This window comes from Cygnus atratus, chromosome 3, assembly GCF_013377495.2.
Source record: "Cygnus atratus isolate AKBS03 ecotype Queensland, Australia chromosome 3, CAtr_DNAZoo_HiC_assembly, whole genome shotgun sequence".
In the NCBI taxonomy this organism is placed as follows: Eukaryota; Metazoa; Chordata; class Aves; order Anseriformes; family Anatidae; genus Cygnus; species Cygnus atratus.
Genome location: NC_066364.1, coordinates 62,430,811 through 62,447,274, shown reverse-complemented (window position 1 = coordinate 62,447,274; position 16,464 = coordinate 62,430,811). Strand labels below are relative to the sequence as shown.

Below are 16,464 nucleotides of genomic sequence, written 5' to 3'. Positions count from 1 at the left end.
GTAAGGAATAAGGATCAAATTTTCCATTTCAGACTAGCAACTTCTCAAGTGCCAGGCGACTTCAAGGGGACTGCTGGTGTTTGTGGTGTACCTTTCTGAATCCATAACTCTATTTAAATTAGATCTGCTCAGGTAGTTTCATGTGCTTCTGACAACAGTTGCTTCAGGCCAACCTCAAACTTAGAAGCCTGGTACTTCCAGCCACTGCCTTGCCTTAGAAACCAAGTCTCCAGCCATCTTCAAATTTCAGCCACACTCTTTGGGTAAAACCCTTGTGTTTTCCATTGAATTTAAGACATTGTATTTTACAATGTGTCTCCTGCAAGAACTTCTGGCACAGATGATGATCACTACTGCATCACAAGGCAAAGATGTGCTAATTAATTAAGGTGAAGAGAGAAGCTGAGCTCCTCCATCAAGGTGCTTGTGCACCAAAAGCCAAATCAGGTGAGTACAGCCATCTGCATTTTTGGTACTGTTTCTTATGCGAAGAATAGCGTTACCCTTACGGATCATTGCATTCTGAGAGTCTATTAGTATTTTGTTGAAATTTATCTCCAGTATTTTGAACATCTAGAGCATTGCTTTTTAAAGAGACTGATACAATTGGTTGCTGTGCCAGATTAAAACAGAAACATGCTTTATTTCTTCAGAAAGCAATGCTGCAGTGATGAGATTTGGAGCAGTATTTTTTTTCTCCTGCAAGCTTTTAACAATTTTTAAGAAATTATACAATATGCTTTAACAATACATGTAATAGAGAACAGTCTTATTTTTGTAATGAGAAATTTCGAATTCATTTATAGCTGTATTTACATATTCTCAAAAGCAAAGCAGCAAATGTGCAAGTAGCCTGTTATCCATGACCTGAAGTCTTCTAGATTGGCACCTACAAATTAAAAGACACCAACTGAGCTGCAGCTCATTTTGCATTTACTCTAACAACCGATACCCTGTGACAGTCCCTTGCAATGAGCTAGCAAAAGCTGAGAATTGTTATTTAGATTGTTCTGCCTTATTGATGCAGATCTAACAGAACCATCTTCCTTCCATTTACAGTGCAGTTGTTCTCTGGGGCCTGCTCTGATGTCTTGTTCCCACTGTCAAGTGTTTTATACTGCCTGCTGTTTGGTACTTCTGGGAAGTCAACAGAGTGTTTGGTATGTATTCGTTCATATTAAATGTTCTTACTATCTTACAGGGAGGGAGAAGAGCTGTGATAAAGTCCATGTTATGTGAAGACAGTGAGATTGCATTAGGCATAAATCACTGACTGAATTTAATTGCTTGTAATTAAAAGGGAATGAACTTCCAGTGTTGCTGGCTAAAATGTTCTGTTAGTAATGCTAACTCAGAATAATACCAAATACTACTACCAAATAATACCAGAATAATACCAAATAATACCAAATAAATATTAACAGTATCCACTGTAAATAGGGAGAATGACATAATTAAGTCTCAGTATTTTATACGTGGCTTATAAGAATCTGACATGCCCCCGACCTCCACTGTAAATCTCTGATTTGTTATGGATTTAATGAAATCTATGTAAGATCATGATCTAAATTCTTAACCAAGCTTTTTAATTTTCAGGTGACCTTGCTCTTATGCCTTTGTTTCTTGTACCTTTGTGTTACATAGTTGTGAACTACAATCTGCAGAATACTGATGGAATCAGGCCACTAGGGCTTGATAAATTTGTTGCTGTTACTTCACACAGCTGACCGCTTCAAAACAACTCACATGAACATGTTAGCATTTGTATACATTTATCATTTTAACAAATGTACTGGGGAAAAAAACACAACAGTCCTTACCTATTTAGATCAAAACTTATTTTTAGAGTTCATTTTTGTCTACTAAATGAAAGATCTGTCTGAAGACTATCCCTTTATTTTTGGATAAAGAGGCAGTTAATTTAATACCCCTGGCTCTTGTCTTAGAAAAGAGGAGTTGGAGGAGACACTGCTTTTCTTTTAGCCTTTCTTCCTCACTTTTATTTTCCTTTTTTGGCTCATTACGGTTCTAAAGCTGTCTCGGAGTGAGACAGCACTAGACTGGTGATGCAGGAAATAGTGTCTCCTTTCAAACACTCTTTTTGTTGTCAGTGTAAGTTTAAGGCAGGAAATATTCAAGGTTAACACATTTTTTATCATCATAAACAACTCTTCAAGAAACAAGATAACAAAAGGAGTTTGTTTCTGCAGCTGCTTGGGGCTTGTGTAATTTTATAATTGCAAAAGACTGCACAGATGTGTTACAGTATCTTCCTTTCCTTCAAAAGGTTGGAAATGTGATTAGTTTATTACTGCATAAGAACGTGCTCAGTCCTTCAACGACCTTGCTACAAGATTTTTTTGTATGAATCCAAAAGATAAGGAGCATATACCATTAATGGATTGTGTGAAAGACACTTTGTTTCGAAGAGACAAAAATTCTAATTGTGTCATTCTTTGCCGTTACTGTATTCGTTAAGACTTGCTATTGCCTTCAGGCTTAAGATGCTTGAAGTACTAATTTTTGTATTGTCCTAAGGAGCTGTTTAACTTGGAACAGTTTTATGTCCGTATCTTGAATTACACCTATGCATTATGTACTTAAATGCTACAGCAACTGAGATCAAGACATCAACAGACCACACATCTGTAAGTTACCTGGTTAAAAACATAAGCTGAAGCAGAGTTAGATGACAGTCCAAAAAGGAATTAAAGTTTTCTTTAGTGTAAAATAGCTTTAGCTATGAAAAATACTGTTTAAAAGTGTATTTTGGAGACCTGTATCTATTACAATAATCTGATATACTACACTGCTGTTAGTGAGTGTCTAGCTTTCCTCCTGAACTAAAACTTGCTGAAAATGTCATTTTGCTTGTATAAATGCAGCTATAATAATGACTCTTGCCACCGTAACTAGCACCACACCTTTACATACCTTAAGGTATGAGACTAAAACATAAACATGGCTGCCTTTTATGCTGAGGTCTGTATAAGCAAGGCACTAGTGCTGACAGTGAAAAGTTATTGTGTGGAAAAGGGTTAATTGCCTAATCAGTTGTTTGTTTTCTCCACTCTTTAACCAATAAGCTTCATTTTGTGAGGAGCATGTTATATTCTTGTTCTACTAAGCTGTCTTTAGGTTTCACAACATCACAGGTATATATATTCATCATCACAGTGCAGACTTAGTGCTATGTGCAGCCGAGAAAGGAGCTGCAGCTGATGAAATCCACAACTGCATCTTGCAGCTAAAGCAGATTCTCCAATTTTGCACTGTTTACTCACTGGACACATGCCTCCTTTGGAGGGATGAAAGCTTTACTCTCAAGTAGAAGGTTAACGATATACTCTAGCGGTCAGCAACCCTGCCCAGAGCAGGGGGGTTGAAACTGGATGATCTTTAAGGTCCTGTTCAATGCAGGTCATTCTATGATTCTATGATACCCCTTGTATTATAAGTATATACAACAGAATTTGCATGTATCATCTAACATAAAATCTAGAACCAAAGACATGGTTTCATGCCTTAGAATAGAAATTTTGGATCTAAAAGCAGCCTTACTTCATACTAATACAGATTTTCTTCCTGTGAATACAGAGGTATTGTTTCTACCAGATTATTTATAACAAACAACTGCAGAATTATGTATAGTGGATTTATTGAACAGTAACTTTTCAAATTTTTGAATTTCACAGAACTTAATCAAGATATATGGACAGTTATCATGCATGCTAATTCTGTTTAGTGACATTTCATAATTATTCAGTAATGAAAAAAGTAAACTGCAACTATTCATACCATGTAAGAACTCATTTCTTAACATAGCTGAACAGAAAGCACCGCCTCTAAATAAAATTTTACATTTAAAATGTCTTTTGACAATAAATTAAAATTTCAGTGGCAGTACTAGTAAACAAAACACACTAAGGACAGTGTGCAGATTGTCTATGTACTGATTAGGAAAACAACAACACTACTACCTCCAGAAAATTTGGAGAAATACAAATGAGCTTATATACATACCATTTTCAACAATATGAACAACACTGAGCAGAATAGATTTCCTTCCACACTTCCCCCATTTTCCCCATTAAATAAGGCAATAATATAAATCATACCACCATCACAACCACCTACTTCAGTCCCTAGAAACTGAGTACTGACCAAATGCAGTACTCAAAGAGGAATGCGCAAGAGTAAACACTTGGATTTGCACTTTGATTCTTCGTTGTGTAAGATGATTAGAACACCACCAACAACTCTAGCTTCCAGTGGCAGGGAGGGAAAAAAAAAACACAGAAAACTGCAAGAACCCAACTTCAGAAAGCTGTTCTTTTCAGCCTGTGGCACTATTTGGAATATCTTGAGCATCTGCTAAATGTAGTTTTTGGCTGAAGCAAGACATTAAGGAATAACATTTTCACAAATAGATGAGGTATAAACAAGATAACGATGTTATATGAAACCATGGGGCACTTAGTCCTGTGACAGATCAGGTATGCACCAGTCCAGATTCAGTTCTGAGACCTAGATTCATTTTCAACCAATGGATTAATCCTCTCAGTAAGAATGAAGCATTACTTAACTCCAGAGTTAGCTAGCAGATTAAGGGAGAATGGCAGAGGAATGTTACCACTATTACATGCCATTTACATTGTTCATGAGACTTGGGCTTAGACAGCTTTTCACAGATGGTGCACTGATGTATGTATTCTCTGTATCTTAAACTAGAGTACCACCTTCCTCAGTGAATACACATTTTTTAAAAAGAAATATCTAGACTGTAGTATAAACTAAATGCAACGCTCCTCACCTGTATTCTCAGCTCACCGAAAGCACAACATACAAGCCAAGCCATGTAGCTTTGTCTTCTTGATGGGTTAAGAGCATGCATTTTGTTCAATTACCTAAGGTCAGCTGAAGTAATCAATGCACCTGTAGCCTGACTCTAGAAATAATAAAAGAAAGGCTAGCCCCATATCCACAGTAAAAATCAGTGCTAAAGAGCTGCATATATTCCTAGAGAAAAAAAAATAAAGGAATTAGGATTCACTTATCAATGAGACAGTACTTCTGAATACTAGAGAAGGAATATGTTTGTTTCAGATTTTCTTGGCAAAGTGCACATGGAGACTTTGCTTCTGATGGGCTTTGTTATCTACAGCCAACAAACTGTCGAAGTGTTGAATTCTAGCTAAATAAATCACTACATGAAAAACATCCTGTAATTAGATCTAGTAATTTATGAAGTAGAAGGACCTAAAATCCATGCTATATTACAATACTAATTGCAAAGAAGGGACATTATTGAACAGATCTGACTCCTAGGAAGATACCAGTTACAGGGAAATACACAGTAACATGCTTACAGTGAGTAATTATAATGCACAATAAACAGTTAAGGAAAAGGATACATAGATGAATTCAGTTCTTCCAGCTGCAAAGTAAGTATAGAAAGTATCAGAAATGCATTTCAGTTAAAGGCAACAATTACGCTGATAAAATGCAAGAAGTATTTTAAAACAACAACGCAAATCATTAATGGTTTGAGCTGACATGTTTGATTTGATTAGAAAAAGAACAGCAAACCTGCACTGAATTTTGGAACAACAAATTTAAATCTGTATATCAAGAAGTTTTAACAACTTGAATTTTAACAATTAAATCTTAAATTTTGTTGTTCAATTGAAATTAAATGTTAGCAATTTAGCGATTTGTTTGTATGGAAACACTAGAGAAAGAAGAAACTGAAAGTGTTGAATGTGTAGATCAAAAATCCTTGTCATCTTCCACAGATGAAAGAGGAAGTGCCACAGGAAAATGGTCATAGCTGATCTATAGGCTGTCTCTAAAAATGCCTACACCCTCAGACAGTTTACAGCTAGACTGCTCCACTCACCAAAACAAGCAGCAGTCTACAAAAAAAGAAAACAAGGTACTGTATTTCTCAAAACCAAGATGAAGCAGCTAAGACATGTCTTTACTTGTTACATAACTGTTTTCCTCAGCTCTAAGTTTCGTCATGGGTTGCAGTCTGCGCAAAATCAGTACCCCTCCAGCAGTGTTTTAAACACAATCCATGGACTGTGTCTCCTGCCTTCCCTGTACTTACATCTGATAGCAGCCTATCCAGATTGGAGTCACTGGCTAGTTTTCTTTTATCTTCGGGGAGTTCTTCCAGCTCCCCATAGAGCTCCAGATTGAGGCGAGCAAGTTTCTCCTGCATACTCCGCACATGCTCCATTTGCTCTATGGAACATTCATTTCCTAAAAGGACAAACAGCAGCTTTAGAGAAAGAAACCGGAGGGAACAACTGAAAGCATGAAGATAGTTTTTTACATTAGAGAATATGAATTTAAGCATCAAGTTTAAAAGTTAACTTGTTTTCTAGAGGATTTCTTCCTTTTTCACTACTGAAATTTCAGTCATTCTGTCTGGTGTTAGTGTTGTGCTGATTTTTGGTAAGTGTTGGATGTACTTTAAGATTATACATTTACTGACTACATTTTGACTTTCAATCCCTGTATTTTTTTTTAAATCTGATCATAATAAACCTTCCTAATTTTGATTAATCTTGGGATTTTTCTTCAGTGTAACTGATTCTTTATACATTATAGGTTTTCTGTATTCTCACATAAAATCAATGTGGACGTAATGTGACATGCTGACCTAATGCTAAACTTGCAAAAGCATACCTGCATCTTTCTACACAATGCAGAAAAAAATGAAGTAGAAGAGTCGCTTATGGCTTTTTGAAAGCTCCATCAACTGTGAAGTAGTAAGAACAGTAAAATATGATGTTAACATAAGAATATGATGAGTATAATGCAATTTGCATTGAATTACAGTTTACTCCATAAGAGTCATTACCAACAGCATATGAAGTGTTAATACACTGTAAAATCAGGTACCAAAAAGTGATTTCTTAGTAGAAGGTATCAAAAGTGGCTTTAAGTTTGGTACCTGAAGTCTACAAGCTGAGGTACTGCCCTAGGCATGTCATGTTGGTTGGAAGGTACAATCAAATGGCATTTGAATCATCTCAAAGTCAAACATAAAACAGCATTACCATATAAAAAATATGGTATGATCTATTCAGTCTTATTAACCTTGATTTCATACAGCAGAGACTAATAAGACAAACCAGCAGTCTGTCAACATAGCACACTTGTTTGCAGATGTCACCATCAGGTAGTTTAAAAAGCAACCATTCTGTACAGATAATTCACACATTTACCAAATGCTTGAAGTTTGCCAGAGTGGAAGTCATTCAGGAGGCTCAGAAGTCCCCTTTCCATTTCCTGGACATCTGATACATCTGTGAGAAAAGAGTGCTGGATTGGTGCTGCCTGTGCCCCTTTTGCTTCGCCTCCTGGAGGTTTGGCTTTCTCTTTTATTACTCTGAAGAAATTAAATGGTTAAACAAAATGATACATTACTTCCTTTGAAAATCTGAGATGTAGAATCATTTGACAACTGGGCTGTGAAAATAAAATGAAAAATATTTCAAATACTCCTTTCAAGTTAATAGATCACAAGCTTGTCTTAAGAATAAAAAACACAGTCTTGACAGTTTAATACTGCAAAATAAGGATTCCAACAATCTACTTTCCTATTAATAGTGAGAAACAAAACATGTATGTAACAGCCATCTTGATAACCTAAGTATTGGATTGTATTGGATTGCTCTGTGTGTCCTTACCCAAAAGGAACACAGGGCACAGGCTATATAGTCACCCAAAAATCATCAGCAAATAGAAGACAGAAAAATCCCTCATAAATCATACACACGCACTGTCAAACCCGCCTATGCTCTGTAACGTGTGGGAAATGGCTCATTATCATCTACCCAGGAAGATCCCCTTGCCCCTCAGACAGGTTTTCCTAGCGCTCCTTCTTAAAGCCTCCAAATTTTGTAAAACCCAACGTCAGAAGCAACCTGCCGGTACTCTTAACGCATACCACACGGACCGCTCCATGCCTGAACAAGCGTTAAACTTGCTAAAAGCGTTCTACATTCTCAATCTAAAAACCCATGCGGCATCAGTAACTCACGGACTGTTCCAAAACGGTGCTTTCCCAAGGGCTGACTGCCCCTCCGCATGCAACACGCCTGGGCGCTACCGCTCTCTGAACGGAGCTCCCCAAACGAAAGCACAACTGCTGTAGCTCATCCTGCCCCCCATCCGCACCTCTTCAGCTTGGGCTTCTGCGCGGCGGGCTGCGGGGCGCTGCTGCCGAAGGCCGTGCTCTTGCTGACGGGCACCGCGCTCTTCTTGGAGCCGGCGGCCTGCGCGGGGTGGGCGGTGGCTGCCTTGGGGCTCCGCCTTTTGATTTTCCTCTCCTCCATCTCCTCCGGCTTGCCTCCGCAGGGGAAAAGCGCGCTCAGAGACACGCGCTCACCCCGGCACCGGCCATAACGGCACGCACCGGGCCGCAGCGGCGCCGCTTCAGCCTCCTCCGGCTGCAGAGCCCAGCCCCCGGGCACCCCCCGGCACCGCCCGCCGCCGCGGCCCCATCCCCACTAACGGCCGCGCCCCCCGCCGCCGCCCCTTATATAGGGCCGCAGGCCCCGCCCCCCCCGCCGCATGCCCCGCCCCCTGCCCCGCGCGCGCGGACCCCCGGCCCCGCCGGCCCTCACCCCGCCCCCGCGGAAGCGGCCGGCTCGGGCTCGGCGCGCGGGTCACGTGGCTGCGGGGAGGGGCGGAGCCGGAGGTGGGGCCGGCCTGCCCTGCGCGGGGCATTGTGGGAGGCACCGCCCCCTCCGCGTGGCGGGCACAGCAACTACCATCCCCAGAACCCCCCGCGGCAGGAGGCTCTGCGCATGTGTGCGAGCTTCCCCCCCGTCCCCCCGCCTCCCGCGTGCAGATGGCGGCGCGCAGCCGTTAACGGCTGATGGGGCGGGGCGGGGCGGGCCGTTGGGCCGAGCGGCCGTCGGCGCCCGAGTGGCCGCCTGTGGTAGCAGCGCCGGGGGAGTCCCCGTGCCGGCTGTGGGAGCGGGTGGCCCCGTGGGGAGCTCGGGGTGCCCGTCCCACAGCCCCCGGTGTCCCCTTGGCGGTATTCCTGCCCGCAGGACTGTCGTGTGCAGAGATGCGGGACTGCAAACGGGGGTGTCTCGGCACGCCTGGAGCTCTGCAGGCTGCACGAATCCTTGTCGGTGACAGGCTCTGTGCTCCAGAGGGCAGCAGCGCTTCGCGCTCTCCATCTCCATAGCCCTTGGATACTTTTTTACCTTTTCAATTGCACTTTTACAGCTTTCTGTTAAGTATCAGGGGTAAATAAGAGATCAGATAAGCGAAGGTCCGTGCTTTGTCATTACAACTTCATCCCTGCCACAGGTGTTCCCAGGGGAGTTATTGATCTAAACTGACTGAGGAGGACCCTGATACCAAGTTTAGCTTCATACATCTCCTGTCCTTTCCAACCTCAGTTGCAGTCTCCAGTAGCTGGTTTGCAGGAGCTTAAGTTTCAAGGCAGGTACCATCAGCGGGGCGTGCCTACCTACCCATAGGAACTAATGAGTTCCGGTCCCCCGAAGTGCATTTCCCGGTTCTGTCTCTTGTAGAGGAACTCAAACAGTTGCATTTCTAGTAATCACTTTCTCTTCCATGCCCCCTGTCATTGATGACTTTAATGACTTGAATGCTTTGCCCATCCTTCACTGTAATGGCTTGTAGCTGGGGTTGGTTTTTCCCATGTGGCTAATTCTTCTAGAGAGATGAACTTGTCAACTATCTCTACTATGTGCTTGTCAACTTGAATTTCTTCTATTAGCAATGAGATTTTAGTTTTCACCTAAGAACATGCTCATAACTGTATGTTTTCTGATGAAAACAGAGATATAGCTTATGCACCACGAGTGAAGGGTGATATGAGCTGCAACACCCAGAGTGCAAGCACTGGCCAGCAGCTTTACATGGTATGTATGTTTCCGTGAATGTTTCCATGGTATGTCTCAGTATAAAGCTATTGCGTGAAAGGCCATATTACCCTGAAAGGTGAGCAGTTAGGATGTATCCCAACCTCTACCTGGACCTTCTTTAATATCAAAAAATGATTCTCTGTTTATACACTGATCCTGAACCTTCTTCCGGATCTTGAATTAGATTTAAGGGGCCATAACAGAGCTTCATCAGGACTTTCAGTAAGGCGTTTCAATTGTGAGACTCAATGGCCACTTTGAGCCTGTAAAGTGGTGCTGCCAAAGGGAGATTGCAGTTGCAATTACACTCAGATGAAGGACAGTGTCTAAAGGCCCTCTGGCATTAAGCTGCAGTGGAAGTAATTTCTGGGTAGCAAAATACAGCTGGGATCTGAGTTGCTCAGTCGGTTCTGGTATGTTTTGAACAATTTTCTTGCAAGAGAACTGTGCCAGAGACCATCACCAATAGACTAAAATTTCACATATGGGAATATAGTCTACGGGGTTTTACACTAAAGCTATATGTCTTGTAGGAAAAAAAAAGGCACAAGTGAGAAGAAAGGAAGAAAGAGAAAGAGGAAAAGAGAAATAAAATGAGGAAAAAGAAAGAAAAATGTGAAAGAAAAAGAAAAGAAAGGAAAAGAAAAATGCGAAAGAGAAAGAAAAAAGGAAAAGTGAAAGAAAAGAAGAGAAAAAGAGAAAGGAAAAGTAAAACGTGGAAGAAAGAAAAGTGAAAGAAAAAAGAAAAAGAGAAAGGAAAAGTAAAACGTGGAAGAGAAAGAAAAGTGAAAGAAAAAAGAAAAAGAGAAAGGAAAAGTAAAATGTGAAAGAGAAAGGAAAAAAGTGAAAGAAAAAAGAAAAGAGAAAGGAAAAGTAAAATGTGAAAGAGAAAGGAAAAAAGTGAAAGAAAAGAAAAAGAGAAAGGAAAAGTAAAATGTGAAAGAGAAAGGAAAAAAAGTGAAAGAAAAAAGAAAGAAAGGAAAAGTAAAATGTGAAAGAGAAAGGAAAAAAGTGAAAGAAAAAAGAAAAAGAGAAAGGAAAACTAAAATGTGAAAGAGAAAGGAAAAAGGTGAAAGAAAAAGAGAAAAAAGAGAAAGGAAAAGAAAAAGTAAAACATGAAAGAAAAAGGAAAAAAGTGAAAGAAAAAAGGTTCTGTAACACTGGAGATACATTAAACAAAAATGTGGTGGTGAAAGACTTAAAAGAAAGGTAGAAAAACAGAAACAGTCATTTATTATCTTTTTGATTCCTTAATACAAAAGTTTTCTGATATCCAAGTAGACAAGAGCTGGCAAAATTCATGTAAGCTCTAAGCCAGTCACAAACTCTCATCCACAGAGCTGCGTGAGTAAAATCCTCGTTCACCCATATACATATATATACATATATATGAGGCCTGCAAAACTGGAAAAAAACAAGTTTTGCAGAAACATTTTTGCAGGTATTTGGGAGATTTCTATACAATAAATACTGTTTCTATTAAGTTTCTATTAAGTAACTTTTGAAGAGCTGGTGTTCATCTATCTCATTTCTCGCACACTGTGTAAGCAAGTAAATGTACCCTCCTTGCAGCTTGTATAGAGAGGGCTTTTTTTCCTGTGATTATTGGTGGTCTGTGTGTGCAGAATGAAGCAAAGAGGCTAGACCGCTGGGTTGCAAGGTGACTAGGAATTCTTCCTTCCTTCCAAAGCAGTTGAAATAGAACATTTTGTTTGTTGGTTTGTTTCAAATAAAGGGAAATTCTTTCCGTGACGAATGTAAACATTTTTTAAAATAAAATTACTTTTATATTCGGAAAGCATTTAGATTCCACTATCAATCCTGCTGCAATTTCATCTCTCAGTATGAGGGATCAAATACATACATAGTTATTCTTATAAAAACAGAATATGCACAGTGTGTGATTTCCCTAGGACACCCCAGGAAAGACCTACAATAAGTTTTAGCATGCGGGTAATGTTTTACTATAACATTTAATTATGTATTATATATTATATATTAACAAATAACATTTGTTATCACTGCACACTGCCTGATATTAGAATATTATTAAAATGTCTGTTACTCACTTCTATATCTGATTTACTAGAGCCTACAGGGGCAGATAATTGGGAAAGCATCTGACCTTATTGTATGTTTTCATAGTGAAAGTAATTTTATAGCGACTAATTAATTTCTTATGAAAGATAATAGTAAGTTAAGAGCAAAGAATCAAAGGTAGTGTGGTCATGATTTGATACTACAAATCCTATTGCAGATAACACTGTTGTCTGGAATCAAATAATGATATCATACACTCACCAGGAGGGAAAAGAAAAAAAAAAAAAGTATGTTTTGGATTGTCTCCATTTAGCTGAGCTTTTGCATAATTTTGTATTGTGGTAATGATTCACAGTTTGGAAAATGCTTTTTCTTCTTATATAAGGCTTTTTTTTTCTTTTCTTTTTTTTTTCTTTCTGACAACACCAGCAAACATTGCAATGCTAGCGTATGCATATACTTGTTGACTTAAGCAATCCAAGGGTAAATGTTTTAATAGGAACAATTTTAATATTAAAGAAGCAAATTAAAAAGTTAATCGAATCTGATTTTATTTACATATATATCTCCTTGCAAACTAGAGGCCCACCTTTGAGGATGCTTTGAAGAAGAACTTCAAAGAAATAAGTATGTATTTTGTATTGAGATATGCATGCAAATAAAGACAGATTCCTCTTTTTGAAAGCCCTATTCGGTTAACATGAGGTGGCAAGTAGGTTCTAGAGGCTTCCAAGAAAGTGATGAAAGCCTCTTGTTCTTTGGCTGATATAATTAATCTCAGGTGTATTTCACAGGGTTGTACCTTGTACTCTTGGAAGCACGACATTGCTGTAGTGTTGCCTTCCAAAAAAAAAAAGAAAGAAAAAAAACCCCACATCATAGTATGGGACATACCTGTTCATGTGAAGTAAAGTACTTATTTCTTTTTTTAAGATGAGCAGCATAGCTAAGTGTGTCTGTATTTATCAGCCAGCTAAGCTGCTGATAGTGCAGCAAAGTTGAAATGATATATAAAGAAAATGAATTAACAATGGAAATAATACAGATGTAGAATCGTGTGTTAGGCATGCATTTTTTACTGCTTTACAGAATGATGACAGATATGCCCTCAAGAAATGTCACTGAAAAAGTGTCAACATGTGTATTTATATTCTCTCTCTCTCTCTCTCTCTCCACACTATGATCTGCCTATCTAAATGAACTAATATTAGTGTAGATAAATATTTAGACTTCTGTATTATTACTGATCAGTTCCTGCATCTCAGACATGAATGGTCCATCTGAAGTCAAAACTGTTACACCAGAGAACAAGTAGTTAAAAACCTCCACGAATATGGTGTGTGTAAGCCAATGTTAGCTTACTGAAAATAAATAAATAAATAAACAAAATTCAACACTTTGTTAGTTACCAAAACATTAAATATGTGACCTGCTTAAAAAAATAAAATAAAATAAAAATCTTTTGCCAGAATGTATGTGTTGAATAAACAACCTCCTCGGGCCAGCAGCAAGGTGATTCAGGCAACCACAGTGGAGTAACAAGGAGAGGAAAGAGGAAGAACAGAAGACGCTAGCAGAACCACGTGGAAAACAGAGTCTTTTAGGTAACAGGTAAGCCACCTCTGAGGCTCGAAGCTTTTCCTTTCCTTTCAGTTTGACGCAGTGTCCTACAGTGTACCAACCTCTTTAGTTCCCTGGGAATGTTCTCCAGAGGCTTCCTTAGCCAGTTTTGTTCCAGCCTTCCTCACTTCTGGAGACACCTGTGCTAGTTGTGCCCCTCTTTGTTCCTTCTCTTTGTCTAGGTATACCCTCAGTTCTCCTCTCCAGCCCTGCTTTGTCCCCTTGCTTTTATAGTCCCTCAAAGACTGATGTGATCTCCCCAGAACCTAGGAGCTCTCTGGAAATGAAAGTTGATTCTGCTCATCCTGGCAGCTTTGCTGAATGCCAGCAGCTATAATGAATGGCAGCTGTGTCAGTCTGAACAAAGGTCTGTATAGCTCAGTGTCCTAACTGAATGGCCCTGACCAGCCCTACTGTGGACCTCCCACCTCACTGCCCATGGGCCCAGGAGCCCCATTTCAGGTCAGCTGGGGCCTTCAGTCCCTCTCTGAGCTACGCCATAAGGGTGCCAGCCTCCAGCTCTCTCTCCAGCTCCTGGATGGACCCCTTGGGTGTATGCTGGGGCCTTGTCTCCAGCCCTGACCCTGCTGCTCCTCACTGGGTTCCCTGGTCCTGGTTCAGGGCTTGCTGTGCCTGGGGTTGTCGATGGACCCTGTGACAGGCACCTGGCTCCGCCCGCCATGCTCAGACCCCTTGGGATGGTGCCGTGTCGCTGAGGGCACGACCTACGCAGGGCCCTTCTCCTGGGGAGCAGCCAGGCCTCACTGCTCCCTGACACCAGTTGCCTTTTCAAATTGCTAACAAATACTAATGCTTGATTACTTGTTATCTTTATAGACATAGGCTGGGTCATGAAATGTAATCTTTCTACCCAGCTCTGGATTTTATTCTGAAAGGTGTACAAGAGATAGGAAGGTCTTTACTTACTGTAAACTTGATCATTTGGGAGACAGATCTAGCAGTGATACATGGCAACGTTGTAACTTAATGCTTCTTTTTTCATGCTCCTGTTTTCCAGTTATTTGGGGAATTTTGCTTGCATAACTCCTAGACTGTTAGGAAAAAAAAAAAAAAGGATTCATAATGTTCAGTTCCAAGGCTGCACATACAGAGGTCATTAACCAAGCATTGTCAGATGTTCATATTCCAGTTCCATTTCTTCTGCTTTAACCTACCCATCTTAGGAGACTCCCAAAACTTCACAGCTATATCTCCTGGGCAAAGGAAGTCTATCTTCCTTTCTGAACACCAGAAATTTCCCCCCATTATTTTGAGTTGTGGAAACTTTTCTTTCCCTTACATTCTCCAGACTTTGTCTCCCAAAGGCTTATGGGCCTCAGTATTTTTCTGAAGAGTTCTCTGGGCATCTGGAAACTCCCAGCTTTCTTTCCCAAGACACCCCTCTAGATTGAATAGGAACAACTGCCTGTTGCCAAATTCAAATAGTGAGCATTCTTCCTTGAATTTAGAATAAGTTATTTTTTTTATTGCTGAAGTTAACCAAAAGTGGTTCTAAAATACACCAAAAGTGTGATTGCTGCTGAAGTTTGCTTGCCTGTGGCATCCACAAAGGGAAGCAGCAGCAGCAAATAACTCTCAATTCTGTGTTTTAAACAGATAATGATAAAAAGAGAAGGTGACATCTTATATTTGGTGTAACTGAAGTTACTGCTGGAATCTTCAGAGCAGAGGTGGGGGGATGAAGGGAAGAAAAAGAGACCACTAAGATTCTTTCCAGGTTGCACCTGTTAGAACATCTTTAAAAAAAAACCTGGAAACTAATCCTGGGCTCCCAAGTCCTGCAATCTATCTGTGATAGTCACTGGTAGTATCTTATTCCTGTTCAGTGGTTTCCCACTCACGATGCTAGTGTAGATATCAGATCCTTCATTAGTTCAAATGCTGATCAGGTCTCTGTAGAAGAGCTAACAGTTTTATGCTAGCTGACGATGCAGGTAGGTGGCAATGTAGTGTGTCTTTTTGGAGGAGAAGGAGTTTCCTTCTTTTATATGTCAGGAAATTTATGTTGAAAAAATATAATGAATATGTTCCCTACTTAGTCTGGATTTAATATGCACAGAATCATGGAAATAGCATCATAGGATGCTTCAGGTTGGAAAGAACTTCATGAGGTCTCCAAGCCAAAGTAGGGGCTGTGAGCTCAGACCAGGTTACCCAGGGTTTTATCCAGCCTATCCTGAAATCCTCCAAGGACAGAGACTGCACAAAAATCCTGTGGTACAGCATATTGTTCAGACCAGGGTTATTGTCACATCAGGTCACTGTGGATTTGTCTCAAAACCTTCAACAGGTGATCCGTGTTCCAGTACTGCTCTACATTTCTAGTGAAGATGTTTTTCCTTATACAACTTTGATTTGATCACCCTCTAGGTATATATCATGACAGAATTTTTAGTTATGTAAAAACATGCTAATTTTCTACATATTAAGTGTTTGTTGAATAGATATCAAAGCCATCGTACAGCTGCATTTGCCCTCCTCTAAGTTTAAATATGTGTAACGTGCAGTAAGATCCTCTGAGGTAAAAGCACTTTGGGACTGTAAATTAGTTTCTTCAATACTAGTGCTCCCCAGTACTCCAGCTGAAAAGGGAGAGTCTCTCATTGGATCTATCAGCACAAACAGTACTTCAGATATAATCCCAAAGTTAATGCATTTTTTTTTGATTCTGTAAGGGATGTAAAACTAGGATTAGTGAGAAATGCATTGGCGGTTCACTAGTGTGTAATACATTCGCATTTTGAATTATTTTTAAACATATTCCATGTCTCTGAAGACTGGCATGTTGTAAGAAGAGTAGGGTTTTTTGAAGGATAAGGCTGTGAGACACCTAAAGGGAATGTTGTGGAATGAAAGCAGG

At 40.1% G+C, this 16,464-nt stretch overlaps 1 protein-coding gene across 2 annotated transcripts; it reads right to left on the bottom strand.

Moving 5' to 3' along the window:
- Window positions 1–3,641: 3,641 nt before the first annotated feature.
- Window positions 3,642–8,660, bottom strand: CCDC28A (coiled-coil domain containing 28A). Of its 2 annotated transcripts, XM_050709743.1 has the most exons (6): window positions 8,643–8,660; window positions 8,194–8,360; window positions 7,239–7,402; window positions 6,113–6,267; window positions 5,415–5,437; window positions 3,642–4,391 (listed from the first exon to the last, which is right to left on the bottom strand). In XM_050709743.1, the coding sequence occupies exons 2-6, from the start codon at window positions 8,349–8,351 to the stop codon at window positions 4,337–4,339; spliced, it is 555 nt and encodes a 184-aa protein (XP_050565700.1). In that variant the 5' UTR covers window positions 8,352–8,360; window positions 8,643–8,660; the 3' UTR covers window positions 3,642–4,336. The 2 variants fall into 2 exon arrangements, with proteins under 2 accessions (XP_050565700.1, XP_035394603.1); XM_035538710.2 differs by lacking the exon at window positions 8,643–8,660 and having other exon boundaries at window positions 8,194–8,529.
- Between the last annotated feature and the right edge of the window lie 7,804 nt (window positions 8,661–16,464).

Coding starts and splice junctions, on each gene's coding strand:
- CCDC28A (XM_050709743.1), bottom strand. CDS start 8,351: ATGGAGGAGAGGAAAATCAAAAGGCGGAGCCCCAAGGCAGCCACCGCC. Junction 7,403..8,193: donor CAGAAGCCCAAGCTGAAGAG/GTGCGGATGGGG, acceptor TAATTTCTTCAG/AGTAATAAAAGAGAAAGCCA. Junction 4,392..5,414: donor GAAGAACTGAATTCATCTAT/GTATCCTTTTCC, acceptor GTCTTGCTTCAG/CCAAAAACTACATTTAGCAG.